This window comes from Budorcas taxicolor, chromosome 14, assembly GCF_023091745.1.
Source record: "Budorcas taxicolor isolate Tak-1 chromosome 14, Takin1.1, whole genome shotgun sequence".
Classification (NCBI taxonomy): Eukaryota; Metazoa; Chordata; class Mammalia; order Artiodactyla; family Bovidae; genus Budorcas; species Budorcas taxicolor.
The window spans coordinates 94,580,298-94,594,512 of NC_068923.1; the positions used below are offsets into that span (position 1 = coordinate 94,580,298).

The 14,215-nt window shown below is 46.5% G+C and overlaps 1 protein-coding gene across 1 annotated transcript in view; it reads left to right on the forward strand.

Annotated features, from left to right (window-relative positions):
* COL14A1 (collagen type XIV alpha 1 chain) overlaps nucleotides 1-14,215 on the forward strand; it is a 226,611-nt gene that overhangs the window by 125,158 nt on the left and 87,238 nt on the right. The window contains exons 26-32 of the mRNA XM_052651718.1: nucleotides 4,220-4,359; nucleotides 5,756-5,879; nucleotides 6,087-6,230; nucleotides 7,302-7,466; nucleotides 8,043-8,081; nucleotides 8,221-8,359; nucleotides 12,917-13,059. Coding sequence (XP_052507678.1) covers nucleotides 4,220-4,359; nucleotides 5,756-5,879; nucleotides 6,087-6,230; nucleotides 7,302-7,466; nucleotides 8,043-8,081; nucleotides 8,221-8,359; nucleotides 12,917-13,059 — 894 coding nt within the window. The remainder of the gene's footprint in view (nucleotides 1-4,219; nucleotides 4,360-5,755; nucleotides 5,880-6,086; nucleotides 6,231-7,301; nucleotides 7,467-8,042; nucleotides 8,082-8,220; nucleotides 8,360-12,916; nucleotides 13,060-14,215) is intronic.

Sequence of the window (14,215 nt, forward strand, 5' to 3'; positions counted from 1 at the left end):
CTTGAGCCGTTACGGTTACTTTCTGAAAACTTCCAGACGTAGTAGTGATGGTTATATTTTTATCCCATTAATGAACATTAATTAGCCCTACTATTCATTCTCAAAGCACTTACCCAAGTACTCGGGGTACCGTAACAATCTATGATTGCTGCCCTCTGCTTATTTTCAGTATTGCAAGAGAAATAGCTGTTTACCTAGGTAATTACCAGCCAAGGAAATGAGCTAGCGTAGATTATACCATAGTGGCCCAGAACTGAGAACAGTTAACGCTGCTGCAATTTAATTACTTGTGAAGGAGGAGGAATTTGATTTACATTTTCCTGTAGTTGAATTCTAATCCCTGGGCTGGGGAGACCCCCTGGAGAAGGAAATAGCAAGCCCACTCCAGTATTCTTTCCTGGAAAATCCTGTGGTCAGAGGAGCCTGGCAGGCTATAGTCCATGGGGTTGCAAGAGTCGGACACCACCACCCACGGTATTGTGGTCGGAAAAGGTGTTTGATATGATTTCAATTTTCTTAAATTTACCAAGGCTTGATTTATGACCCAAGACATGAGCTATGCTGAAGGACGTTCCACATGCACTAGAAAGGAGACTGTTCTGCTGCTTTTGGGTGGAATGTCCTGTAAACATCAGTTGAGTCCGTCTGGTCAAATGTATCATTTAGGTTTGGTTTCCTTATCAACTTTCTGTCTGGATGATCTGCCCACCGGTGTCAGTGGAGTGTTTAGTCCCCGTGATTACTGTGTTACTGTTGATTTCCCCTTTTGTGGCTGTTAGCGTTTGCCTTGTGCATTGAGCTGCTCCTGTGCTGGGTGCACGGATGTCTGCAAGTGTGACGTCCTCATCTTGGGTAGATTCTTTGAGAATCACGTAGTACTCTTCCTCAGCTCTTGTAACAGTCCTTATTTTTAAGTCTGTTTTGTTGGCTATGAGTGTTGCTACTCCAGCTTCCTTTGGATTTTCATTTGCATGGATTGATTTACATTTTGAAGAGTGAGTTTTACAGGTAAATAACGGAGAGATGAACACTTAACATCACGGGGTGATCTAAGCGCATAATGTGTTTGGGGAACCATAAGTGCTTCAGCGTGAGCCACAGAAAACAGTGAAGGTAGTGTTATGAGAGGGTGAGTGTGCCTGAGCAAGGAGGCTGGGCTTGAAGGGAGGGTGACCTGCAGAAATCTGTTTGGGAAAGATAACCTTGGTGAGATGGGGAGGACGGAGAAGGAAGGTGGATCGCATAGTTGCAATGCTGTTTCAGAAGACTTCTTCCATTCACCGTGCGTTTCCCTAATTCTATGTATTCGGCTGTGCTGGGACTTCCCTGCTGTGCGGGCTTTTCCCTGGTTGTGGGAAGTGGGCTCTGCTCACTAGCTGCGGTGTGGGGGCTTCTCTTGCTGTGAGCGCCGGCTCTAGGCGCTGGGGCCACTGCCGCTGTGGCCCCTGGGGTCTGAACACAGGCCCAGTTGTGGTGCACGGGCTTGGTTGCTCCCTGGCAAGTGGGTGCTTCCCGGCCCAGGGACTGAACGCATGCCTCCTGCATTAGCAGATGGGTTCTTGACCGCTGCGTCACCAGGGACGCCCTGCCCCGCATTTTAGAGTAGCTATTACATACCAGAGTTACAATGGAAAATGATTGTCCTCACCTTACAAAGGTTTAGCAGACGTTTGGTTCATGTCAAAAGATCCATGATATTTGGTCCTGTCCAAAGTCATTTGGCATGCACCAAATATGCTCATGGACATTTTGGATAGGACCAAATTTCAAGAACTATTTGGTGTAGACTAAATGTCTTATTGATGTTCTGGACAAGACCAAATATCCTGCAAAGGACAGGAGCGTAGTCAGAGGTGTCTGCTGGAGAGTGTAAGGGTCAAGGAAACAAAGAGGTGATAAGAACAAAAATAAAACCCGACCCCCTTCCTCGCACACCACGCAGACGCTTCAGTGACCAGCCTACACTGTGGCATCGCTTCCCACTCTGCATCAGTTAGCAGCAAAGTCGCGTAACTTCAGGTCCCCGTGCGTGCCTTACGCCCTCCTGCGTCTTCTCGTGCTTTTGCTCTACGGGGATCGTCAAGGCTGTGGTTTTTCCTGTGGTCACGTATGGGTGTGAGAGTTGGACTCTAAAGAAAGCTGAGCGCCAAAGAACTGATGCTTTTGAACTGCGGTGTTGGAGAAGACCCTTGAGAATCCCTTGGACTTCAACCAGTCCATCCTAAAGGAGATCAGTCCTGAATATTCATGGGAAGGACTGATACTAAAGCTGAAACTCCAATACCTTGGCCACCTGGTGTAAAAAGCTGACTCATTGGAAAAGACCCTGATGCTGGGAAAGAGGGAAGGCAGGAGAAGGGGGCGACCGAGGATGAGATGGCTGGATGGCATCACTGACTCGATGGACGTGAGTCTGAGTGAGCTCCGGGAGTTGGTGATGGACAGGGAGGCCTGGCGGGCTGCAGTTCATGGGGTCGCAAGGACTGAGTGACTGAACTGACTGACTGACTACTTGGGATTCCAGACTCTTCCTTCTTCCATCTTCATCTCTAGCTTTCTCTAGTTTAACTGTCCGTGTTGATTTTCACTATTGGAGCTGAAAACAGATCCAAACTGAAGAGTTTATTAGACAGTTCTGATACAGACATTACAGGATTCCCTGAGGTCAGAATATTTTTATTTATAGCAGAATATGAGTATCTTTGGTCAATATTCATGAATGCTCATGGGAAACACATGATTTGGAAGGGTCATGAGAGTGAGGATTGCTAATGTAGCGACACTGTTCTTGGGTTAGTAGTTTTCATCATGATGGTTTTAGACAATGGGATTTTTGCAACTTGAACATGTTATTCATTTTAGGTTCTATTTGCCCTGAGTGTATTTAATTAAAAAACCTATAAATGTTTATTATTCAGGTGATACTGAGTATTTATAAACATCCATTTTAAGAAATAGAGAAGAGTACAAAGAAGAAAATTAAAAGCACGATTTCATATCCCAGAGAGAGTTCCTTCATGCATTTTGATGTATTTTCTTTTTCGTTTGTTTTATTAAACACAGTTTTCAATTTGAGTGTATTTTCAGATAGATTTTGCTCTCACTTTGAAGGTAAAACCTAATCTGGGTTTCCTCTTTCCTAGCAAACGCCAGGTTTTCTTTTATACGCTTATAATGAGTGGATCTTGTGATCCCTTTCGGCTTTAAATTGAAACCATAAATATGTAAAATTTTGTAAATTGAGGAGCTCAGGAGAACAACCTCACCAAATCCTTATTGTCCCTGGAGTACTAGCTCACTTGGAGATGGTTTATTTTACCATTTAAGTTGTAGTTAGCTTTAAGGGACTGTAGTTGTAGTTAATACAGTAAAAATCAAGCCTTTTTTTTCTAAAGAAAAGCAAAATGTTCATTATCTTGCAGAACATTTGTGTGCCAATGGCCCAAGATTAAAAGATTCAGATTATTAAAGATTAAATTGTTTGTTTCATCGCAAAACAGAGTCAACCACCATGATCTGTATTAATCAAAGGGAAAAGAAGCAGAGATAATCTGAAACAGGATGCGGTACAGGACTTAGAAAATGCTTTCAGTGGAATGGGTTTCTGCTAATCTGGTTTTTTGCTTGTTTGTTAGGATTGATGTCAGTATTACTATTGATGAAAGTTTTCCCGAGCTAGCAGTAGTATGCATTTCTTGACATCAGGGGGTGTCCAAAGGGCACAGAATTTTTGAGCGAGGCTGAAATTGAAGTTTGCTTATGGCTGCAGTCCGAACGCATATCAGGTTTGAGGTTAATCTGCTTTCACTGTGAGGCACGCCTTCCTCTTGGAAGCTAAATCCTTCTCAGGCTGTTAACTTGATAAGCAGAGGGCAGGGCGCAGGCTGAGAGCCTGGGCTGCCCTTGAATCAGCAGGCGCTGGGGGGTTTGCTGATGCCTCTGTCACTAAATCAGTTTAGTTCCACATTTTTCCATTCTCTCATTTCTATTCTTTGAGGCTGAAATTGATGTTTTTATTTCTCTCTTTAATTCTGCATGTTTGATAGAAGCTTTCTTGGTCATGAGCAGGATACTTGAGTATAGGAGAACAATGATGATCAGAAAACCTTCCTTCTGGAAGGCGCTCTAGTCACCAGAGGGAAACCATTATCTGCTTTGTTGGTTTGATAACGACTGTTTTCCCCTTTTCTCTGATTCACTATTCATTCTTGGTCTCCAGTGTGTAAAGCTGCCAAAGCTGACCTGGTGTTTATGGTGGATGGATCCTGGAGCATTGGTGATGAAAATTTCAATAAGATCATTAACTTCCTGTACAGCACTGTCGGAGCTCTGAACAAGATCGGTGCCGATGGAACCCAAGTAAGGCTGACAGATCGGTCATTAACTCATTCGATGCATTAAATAATTATTCCAGGCTATTATTACGGCAACGTGTTGGGGAATATGGGTAAAGAACTATACTGATTTGATCCAAGTCTAAATGAAAGACTGGACAGGTCTGAGTATAAAATCAGCTCACTGGCACCTGATGGAGCTGGGCACGATGCTCATCCTTCCAAGCGAGTGAGCTCAGCAAACCGAGACCCGTTAGACGGCATGTCCACGTGTGTGTCTCCTGTACGCTGGGAGAGAGCAGATGTGAGTCCCTGCTGAGGAGCATCTGGCACTCTCCTCGCCCTTGAGGACTTTAAATCCTGAAGGACAGAGGTCATGGCCACCGATGGCTGTAGAGCAAGCGGAACAGAGAAGCCTCATTCATTCCTTTGAGAATAATAATATTCATTTGTTGAGGGCTTATTCGGTTAGCCCTGTCATCGTGGGTGTGACAGACTGTCCCTGATTTCATGGAGCTCACACCCTTCACGGCAGGAAGTGGAGAAGGGTGAGATCCAGACACACATCAGCAAACACACACGTTCACCAGGTCGGGACACACGCTTGTGAACTGAGGTTTACACTTACTGGTTTATTTTAAATTGAGAGATCAACAGAGGCTTCTTTGAGGAGGTGGCTTCTGAACTGAGGTGTGAGCATCTGATCCCTTTTCCCGACCCAGGGATCAAACCCGGGTCTCCCCCACTGCAGGCAGATTCTTTATCGTCAGCCATCAGGGATCCCAAGAACACTGGAGTGGGTTGCCATGCCCTCCTCCAGGGGATCCTCCCGACCCAGGGATCGAACCCGCGTCTCTTACATCTCCTGCATTGACAGGGAGGTTCTTTATCACTAGCGCCACCTGGGAAGCGTTTATATCATAGTGATTAAGAGCAGATTTTGAAGTCAAATTTCCTGACGTCAACTGTTGGTTCTGCCAGTGGCCACGCCAGTAATCTTGGATAAGTTACTTGACTTTTCCTCAGTTTCTCGATCTGGAAAAAGGTAGAATAGTAGCAATTATTTCATAAGCTTGTTTCCTAAAGAAATCCTTGTAAAGAATGAACTTCGATTCTCTGAACTTTGTCAAGGTAGAAGACCTTGGCTGCCATTTTTCCACCTGTGAAATGAGACGGCAGAAGGCCATCGTGCTTTAGGGAAAGACTTTTAATCTACTTCCTGAAAGCACTCGGAGAAAAAAAATGCTCGTTAATGTATCCTCAGATTTGGTTTGTAGCTTGTGTGAAATTTTAAACCAAAGACACTGTGGACTGGGCTAAAGAAGAAGCTAAGACTATAGTGTAGCCATGTTCTGGTGTGTGCTGTCTGGCCCAGGGGAAGGCTGGATATACGTGAAAGTAAACACACCTTCTCTCTTCAGGTTGCCATGGTTCAGTTCACTGATGACCCCAGGACAGAGTTTAAACTAAACTCTTACAAAACCAAAGAGACTCTTCTTGATGCAATTAAGCATATCTCATACAAAGGGGGAAATACAAAAACAGGTAAGACCCCCAAAAGCCCAGCTAAAACCCGAAGTTAATTGTTAATTAATTGTTACTAATTGTTTAAATGATTTTTTTGAAGCGTACTAATGCAGATTTTTTAAAAAGACTTTTCACTGATGAAAGAACTTTGTTGCTTCTCTTCCATGTCCAGCAACACAAAAGTGGAAGGGAACGAAACTGAACGGTTGCCTTCCTTTGTTTCAGGAAAAGCGATTAAGCATGTCCGAGATAGCCTGTTTACTGCAGAGTCAGGGACCAGAAGAGGCATCCCCAAGGTCATCGTGGTGATAACTGATGGAAGGTCACAAGATGATGTGAACAAAATCGCCAGAGAGATGCAATCAGACGGTAAGCTTTACGCAGATGAGTGATAGTAGCTACCACGGTTTCCTCGGTGGCCGAGTGGTAAAGAATCCGCGTGCCCATCCAAAGATCTGGTTCCCCTGGAGGAGGAAATGCAAACCACGTCAGTACTCCTTGCCTGGGAAATCTCCTGGACTGAGGAGCCTGGCGGGCTGCAGTCCATGGGGCCGCAAAAGGGTCGACACCACTTAGGACTCAACAACAGCAGCAGCGGCGGCACCGATAACACTGCTGGCCTTGCTGTGTTCTGAATGTGCACTTATAGGCTACATCAGCGTGACTCCATGTTTCTAAGTCTGGACGATGTGACTTTAAAAATACTTTCCAGGTTGCAAGTCTGTTATCTTGCTGTATCTTCTCCAAGACATTTGTTACATACGGGATGCTCTATTATGAGAAGCTCCATCAATTAAGTGCAGTGCAGGACTTGACTGGCAGTCTAGGGGTTACGGCTCTATGCTTCCACTGCAGGAACACAGGTTCCATTCTGGCCGCAGACACGGCCGAAAAAAGAAAGAAAGTTAAGTGCCATGCTATGGAAAGAACCAGGGCAGGGAACCCGGTCACAGAAACCGTTCAGCCTCAGCTTTCTCATCTGTCAGATGGAGAACACAGAATGAAGATTACACCGCGCAAGACCAACAGGGCACGGACTCGCCTAATACAACTTGTCGAGCACCGAACTGTGACCCACCTCGGGCTTCTAAGCCTGTTAATGTCCCAGTTTCTACTTCTGAAAAAAAAAAAAATTGAGATAAAGTTTCTGTTTCAACTGCGCCTCATCCCATAAATACAAAAATCGTTATTAATAATATGCAAACAGCGATGTTACTCAAATAGTAACTATTTTGTCTCAAGCACTAGCTCTCTTAAGCCTCTCTAAAATGGAAAATCTCTCCGGGGAATGATGGGTTAATTATGTACAAGCAGATTTCTGATGAACTGTGAAGGGCGAATTATCCACCCCCACTGGGTCTCCTAAATAAACATATTTTAAACATGCGGACGTGTCTTGCAATGCAGTCTAATCAGAAGTCTGTTTCCCTGTCCCCACAGGCTACAGCATCTTTGCGGTCGGCGTGGCTGATGCGGATTACTCGGAGCTGGTCAGCATCGGCAGCAAGCCCAGTGCCCGGCACGTCTTCTTTGTGGATGACTTCGACGCCTTTAAGAAAATTGAAGATGAGTTGATTACTTTTGTCTGCGAAACCGCATCAGCAAGTTAGTTCTTTGGAATTTGCCCTTACGTTGCTTGAAGGCTGAGATATTTATCCTGGTTAAACAATGAGTCCCATCCTGATCTGAAGGGAAAAAGGACTTGGAGAGCTGTTTGTTATGTAGACATAGTTCTGTGGTTTAGAGCGTATGGAAGTGAACCTCCACTCTCCCAGGTCCAGGGTTTAGGTTGATAAAGACTTTTTCTGAAAAGATGAGAATCTGTATTTCAAAGAAACTCTCTTAAACATCTGTGGCAGACAGTTTTCAAAAATGTGTTAAGTCTGCTCATCAGAGTAACACACTGGGAGGGAGATTTTTCCCAATACATGCTCTCAAGTGACCAGCATCGATCTTAACGGACCCAGGAGATGAGAAGGAAGCTGGGACTTTGGTTTTAACAGAAGTGAGAGTGATTCAGTCTCTAGGAATCCGCAAAAAGCCATAGCCACATCTGGTTTGGATTCCCTCTACACTTGACTTCCATAAAGATTATGTTAGCTTCCTGTTTTCAGGACAAGGGAAGAATATGTTTGGAAAATATCTAAATTAGGGTTTTATCTTCTTTGTTTTGTCTTCCAGCCTGCCCACTGGTGCATAAGGATGGCATTGATCTTGCAGGTATGCACTATCAGGAATTTCCCAAAACAAAGGATATTAATTAACTCCTTTCTGGGGTCCAGATTTTTTAAATCCTTAATAGACTAATTTTGAAATTTAAATTCCTAATGTGCCTATTTATTCCCTCTCTCTTTTTAAGGATTTAAGATGATGGAAATGTTTGGTTTGGTTGAAAAGGAGTTTTCATCAGTGGAAGGGGTCTCTATGGAGCCTGGTACCTTCAATGTGTATCCTTGTTATCAACTGCATAAAGATGCCCTGGTTTCCCAGCCAACCAAGTATGTTTCCATTGCAAGATACTAAAGCCAATTATTGTTTATTATATCTCACTGTGTAAATGAAATCAACTTGAAATCGTAATTTCAATGATAATTCCCAGCAGGTTTTCCATGGTGGATAGAGCAGATGATATTTAGATTTCTTTAAAAACATCAGACTCACATACAAGGCTGGTTGAACCTTCCCATCTGTTGATCTGAGAAAACTACACAGATAGTTAATGCTTGCATAGCACTGCCATGTGCCAGTGAAAGTGGTGATTACACAGTCGCGTCTGACTCTTTGTGACCCCACGGACTGCAGCCCGCCAGGCTCCCCTGTCCATGGGATTCTCCAGGCAAGAACACTGGAGTGGGTTGCCCTGTCTTCTCCAGGGGCTATGCACCAGGCATCGTTCTCAATGCTTATATATAGTAGCTCACTCAAACCTCCCAAGAACTGTATGAGGTAGAGTCATTCGTTATCTTGATTTTACAAGTAGTGAAACTAAAGCACAAAGAAGCTAAATGACCTGAGTGAGACCGTGTAGTTTGTTGAGGATCATGCCGGGATTTGTACCCGGCAGTCAGGCCCTGGAACCCACACCCTGAACCACTTTACTTACTCTAGAGACATGAATTCAGAGGGTTTTTATCCTTGAGAAGTCACAAAAGCAACTCCGTATGGTCGGTGTAAAGATCACATTATCTAGTCACTGCAAGAAGGAAATGGCAACCTGCTCCAGTGTTCTTGCCTGGAGAATCCCAGGGATGGGGGGAGCCTGGTGGGCTGCCGTCTCTGGGGTCGCACAGAGTCGGACACGACTGAAGCAACTTAGCAGCAGCAGCCATTGCGCAGCCTGCAACGCGTGGAGGGGTTCCTAGGACCATTCTCAGCAGTTCTGCAAACTCCAGACGCACTTGAGTTTCAGTTCAGGTCAGTCGCTCAGTCGTGTCTGACTCTTTGTGACCCCGTGGGCTGCAGCAGGCCAGGCCTCCCTGTCCATCACCAACTCCCAGAGCTTGCTCAAACTCATGTCCGTTGAGTTGGTGATGCCATCCAACCATCTGATCCTCTGTCGCCCCCTTCTCCTCCTGCCTTCGATCTTTCCCAGCATCAGGGTCTTTTCCAATGAGTCAGCTCTTTGCATCAGGTGGCCCAAGTATTCGAGCTTTAGCATCAGTCCTTCCAATGAATATTCAGGGTTGATTTTCTTTAGGATGGACTGATTGGGTCTCCTTGCAGTCCAAGGGACTCTCAAGAGTCTTCTCCAACACCACAGTTCAAAAGCATTAATTCTTCTGCGTTCAGCTTTCTTTATAGTCCAACTCCCACATCAAAAGTAGGAATTCCTGGTTTAAGGGGTCATCTCTCAAGACGCCATCTGCTTCTTCACATTCCAAATCAACATCCGACATCTAACATTGCCTTTCAGCAGCTTTTCTCTTTTCACATTGTCTGCTGCTGCTAAGCCGCTTCAGTCGTGTCCGACTCTGCGACCCCACAGACAGCAGCCCACCCGGCTCCTCCGTCCCTGGGACTTGACATTGTCTAGGGATGAATGTTAAATAGACATTGGAAAGTCATTCCTGGAGGCCTGGCCAGAAGTGAGACTTGCCGTTTCTGCAGCTGTCCACCGCTCCGCTGGGTTGTTCCTGCAGTCAGCAGTGTTCTTGTCCTCCTCCCTGCCAACTCCAGCCTTTGGCTCCCAGCTCCCCCTCACTCCGTGTGTCTCCAGCATCCGACAGAGCGGAGCACAGCCTCCCCCTGGCTTCCTGCTCCTTGAGTTTCTGTTTGCCTTGCAGACCGCCCGTCTCCAGCACTGGCTCCTCTTCCCTCTCTACCTCTTGATGCTGGGGGACAGCACTTGTGTATGACCTCCCTGTTTTCTGTCTATTCCTATTTCCCAGCGATCTTTTCAGTGTCTTAGTGCTGAATGCCGACTATATCCCGAGGACTCCTGTTTGTATTTATATATTGCCCCCAATGTTTTTTGGTGACACTGTGCAGTATGTGGGATCTTAGTTCCCCGACCAAGTATTGAACCCACACCCGCTGCAGGGGAAGCTTGAAATCTTAGCTGCCAGACCCCCAGGGAAGTCCCTGCGGCTGCTGCTGAGTCGCCTCAGTCGTGTCCGACTCTGTGTGACCCCATAGACGGCAGCCCACCCTGCTCCCCCATCCCTGGGATTCTCCAGGCAAGAACACTGGAGTGGGTTGCCATTTCCTACTCCAATGCATGAAAGTGAAAAGTGAAAGTGAAGTCGCTCAGTCGTGTCCGACTCTTCGCAACCCCATGGACTGCAGCCCACAGGCTCCTCTGTCCATGGGATTTTCCAGGCAAGAGTACCGGAGTGGGGTGCCATTGCCTTCTCCAGGGAAGTCCCTACTTCCCCAAATTTAGACCTATATAATCAATTGCTTCCCAGGTGGTGCTAGTGGTAGAGAACCTGCCCACCAGTGCAGGAGATGTGAGAGACGTGGGTTCGATCCCTGGGTGGGGAAGATCCCCTGGAGGAAGGCATGGCAGCCCGCTCCAGTGTTCTTGCCTGGAGAGTCCCGTGGACAGAGGAGCCTGGCGGGCTGCAGTCCATAGGGTGGTAAAGAGTCAGACACGACTGAGGCGAGTTAGCACGCTTGCAGTTGCCTACTAGACAACATCCCTGCTCCTCTCTGCAGAGCCAGCCTCACCCACAACCTTTTCTGTCTCAATGACGAGTACATCTAACGAGCTTCTTAGGCAGAGAAGCCAGACTCCTCCCGTTCTCTGAGGCCTCACATCCGTCTGCCAGGGAGTCCCCTTGTGTGTGGCTTCTCAGCGCCTGCGCTGCCACCGCCTGGACGCGAGCCACCATCGCCTGCCTCTTCCCGCCGCCCCTGCTGCAGCCTCCTGTCTCCCTCCTGCTGCCCCGCCTTCCGAGGGCCTCTTCTGCACACAGCAGTCGGGGCGATGGTTTATGAGCGTTTACGTCAGATTGCGCCACTCCAAAAGCTGCCAGCGACCCCCGCTCCCCTTGGAGTGAACGTCAGCGCTCTTGAGTGGCCCAAGGGCCGACGTTATCTGGAGAGCTGTCACCTCTGCGACTTCACCTCTTGTCTCTTAGTCTTTGCTCAAAAAGCACCAAACACAGCCCACTTTAGCGTCTTTGCACTGGCCGGCTGTCTTCAGCGCCTACGAGTTTTCCTTCGAATGCGACCTTCTCAATGGAATTTTGCTGTCTAGTCACTGCGTCCGACTCTTTGCGGCCCGAGGACTGTAGCCCGCGGGCTCCTCTGTCCATGGAACCCTCCAGGCAAAAATACTGCAGTGGATCTTGTTTCCTTCTCCAACCTTCTCAATGAACCTTTGCTCAAATAGTAATCCTCTTGATGAATCTCTAAGTAAAACCAATGCTGATAACCTTAATTAAAATACCAAAATAATGCATTCTAGCATTTCTAACCCCCATTATGCTACCCTTGTTTTTTGATGGCACTTATTCCCTTCTAATATGCTGTATAATTCACCCTGCTCAAGCTTAAGCGTCATACAAGGGTTCCTTGCAAGTTCAGTTCACTGATGTGTCTTTAATGTGTTTTACCATGTCTGGTAATTTGTAAGCACTCAACAAATTTTGAATGAATGAATACATGCATACATATTTAATGTATGCAAATCAAACTTTCACCTTTTAAAATTTTTAATTGAAGGATAATCCTTCACAGAATTTTGTTGCTTTCTGTCAAACATCAACATGAATCAGCCATTGATGTACATATGTCCCCTCCCTCTTGACCTCCCTAAACTTTCACTTTTAAATTCACACTAAATTCCCACCTAACTCACCAAATATTTGTTAATTTAATTAATACATATTATGGGTCTCCTATATATCTAAAAGGCTACATTGCTGCTTGAAGGGAGATCTTTAAATTATGTGAGCAACCCACCTGATTGTTGAGAGGTGCGGTGAGGCTGCAGGAGGGGCCCCTCCGTCCACGGGTTCTCCAGGCAAGGACACTGGAGGGGCTGCCATGCCATGCTGCAGGGGATCTCCCCCCCAGGGATGGAGCCCAGGCCTCCTGCATTGCAGGTGGGTCCTTTATCATCTGAGACACCGAGAAAGCCCCCCACCCCCCAAAAAGACTGTAGATAAACATTATTTATAGTACTAGAACTTGAAACTACTTAATTGTTTAATAAGAAGTGACTGGTCAGATAAATTATGGACTAGCCAAACCAGCAAAGGTGGTACAAATATTAAACATCATGCTCTTTAAAATATTTAGGGAAATATGAAGCATGTAGTAAACGATGCTAAGAAAAGAAAGGGGCAAAATTACATAAATTGGGCAGAGACTTAGAGACATTCTTTAAAGACTGGAGGGAAACGCACGACCCCAAAAGAAGGGCCACTTCCTTCCGAATGGGGTTAACGGTGATGTTTATCTGCTTCTTCTCAGCTTCTTCACGTGTTAATAAAGAAAAAGATATTTTTTCATTTCAAATAGTGAAAGTGTGTTTGCTTTTATAATCAAATAAATAGCTTCTTGAAGAGGGATACAATAAAACATACTATTTTCTTTCCGTTTTTCAGATACTTACATCCAGAAGGATTGCCCTCTGACTATACAATCAGTATTCTATTCCGGATTCTTCCTGATACTCCAGAGGAGCCCTTTGCTCTTTGGGAGATTTTAAATAAAAATTCTGACCCATTGGTTGGAGTCATTTTAGATAGTAAGTATATTTATTTACAAAACATTTGCACACACAGGTATGGGTTGTGTACGTGGTGTGCCATCTTGCCGGTTTAACGTGTATCATAGAGTAACTCACTTGTTTTGAACCATTGGTCGATACTAATAATGGACTATGTTGACAGCTGAGTCATTCATTCGTCTACTCAGGCTTTCAACAAACATTCCCTGAGGCCCTACTGTGTGGCGACACCAGGTTCTGGGATTCAGAAGCGAGCGAGGCGAAAAGAGACACGTCCTGCGATGGGGAGACTGTAGGGAGGCCAGGGTTGGTGCCAGGAGGGTCAGTGGGAGGGCTGGGGTCAGAGGTCACTTCTTCTATGAGGAAATGGTAAATGTCGGATGCTTCTTTTGGGCTCCTGGACCCAATTCCAACATACGAGCTGGGCCTGGGGAGTGTCGCGGCGCTCACACGACACCAGGCCGTTCTTGGGCAGCAGCAGGTATCTGAGAATTCAGCCTCAGTCGGACGCTGTTTACCCGCAGGCGTCCTTGGACCCCCAGGCTGAGGACGGCTGCTGCTCGACGGCCTTCCTCCCCCAGCTCCGCCGTCGTGGCAGGCTCGGTCTGTTACCGCAGGTTGGAGGTGCCAGCGGCCACCTCCAGCCCAGGATGCCACTTGCTCGTCCAGACTGTCTCCTGTGCTTGTGACCCACAGTCTCTAAATCAGAGGGTCCCACAGAGTCCTCCTCAGGTTTTAATAATTTGCTAGAGTGGCTCACAGAACTCAGAGAAGCATTTTACCTACAGCGCTGGGTTACCAAAGAAAGGGAAAAGAAAGTGAAAGCGAAGTTGCTCAGTCGTGTTCGACTCTTTGTGACCCGAGGTTCCTCCATCCGTGGAATTTTCCAGGCAGGAGTACTGGAGTGAGTTGCCGTTTCCTTCTCCATTTTACCTGCAACGCTAGGTTACCAGCGCGTTATAAAACGCTATAACTCAGGAACGATGGGAGAGACGCTGGAGCAAGGCCTGGGCAGGGGTGAGGGGCTTCCAGGCCCACCCTGCACCACCCCCCAGCAGCTCCGTGTGGTCACCAGCCCGGAGTCTCTCTGGACCCCATCCTGGGTTTTTGTGGAGGCTTCATTACACAGGAAGGATTAGTTAAGTCACCGGCCATTGGCAACTGAACTCAGGCT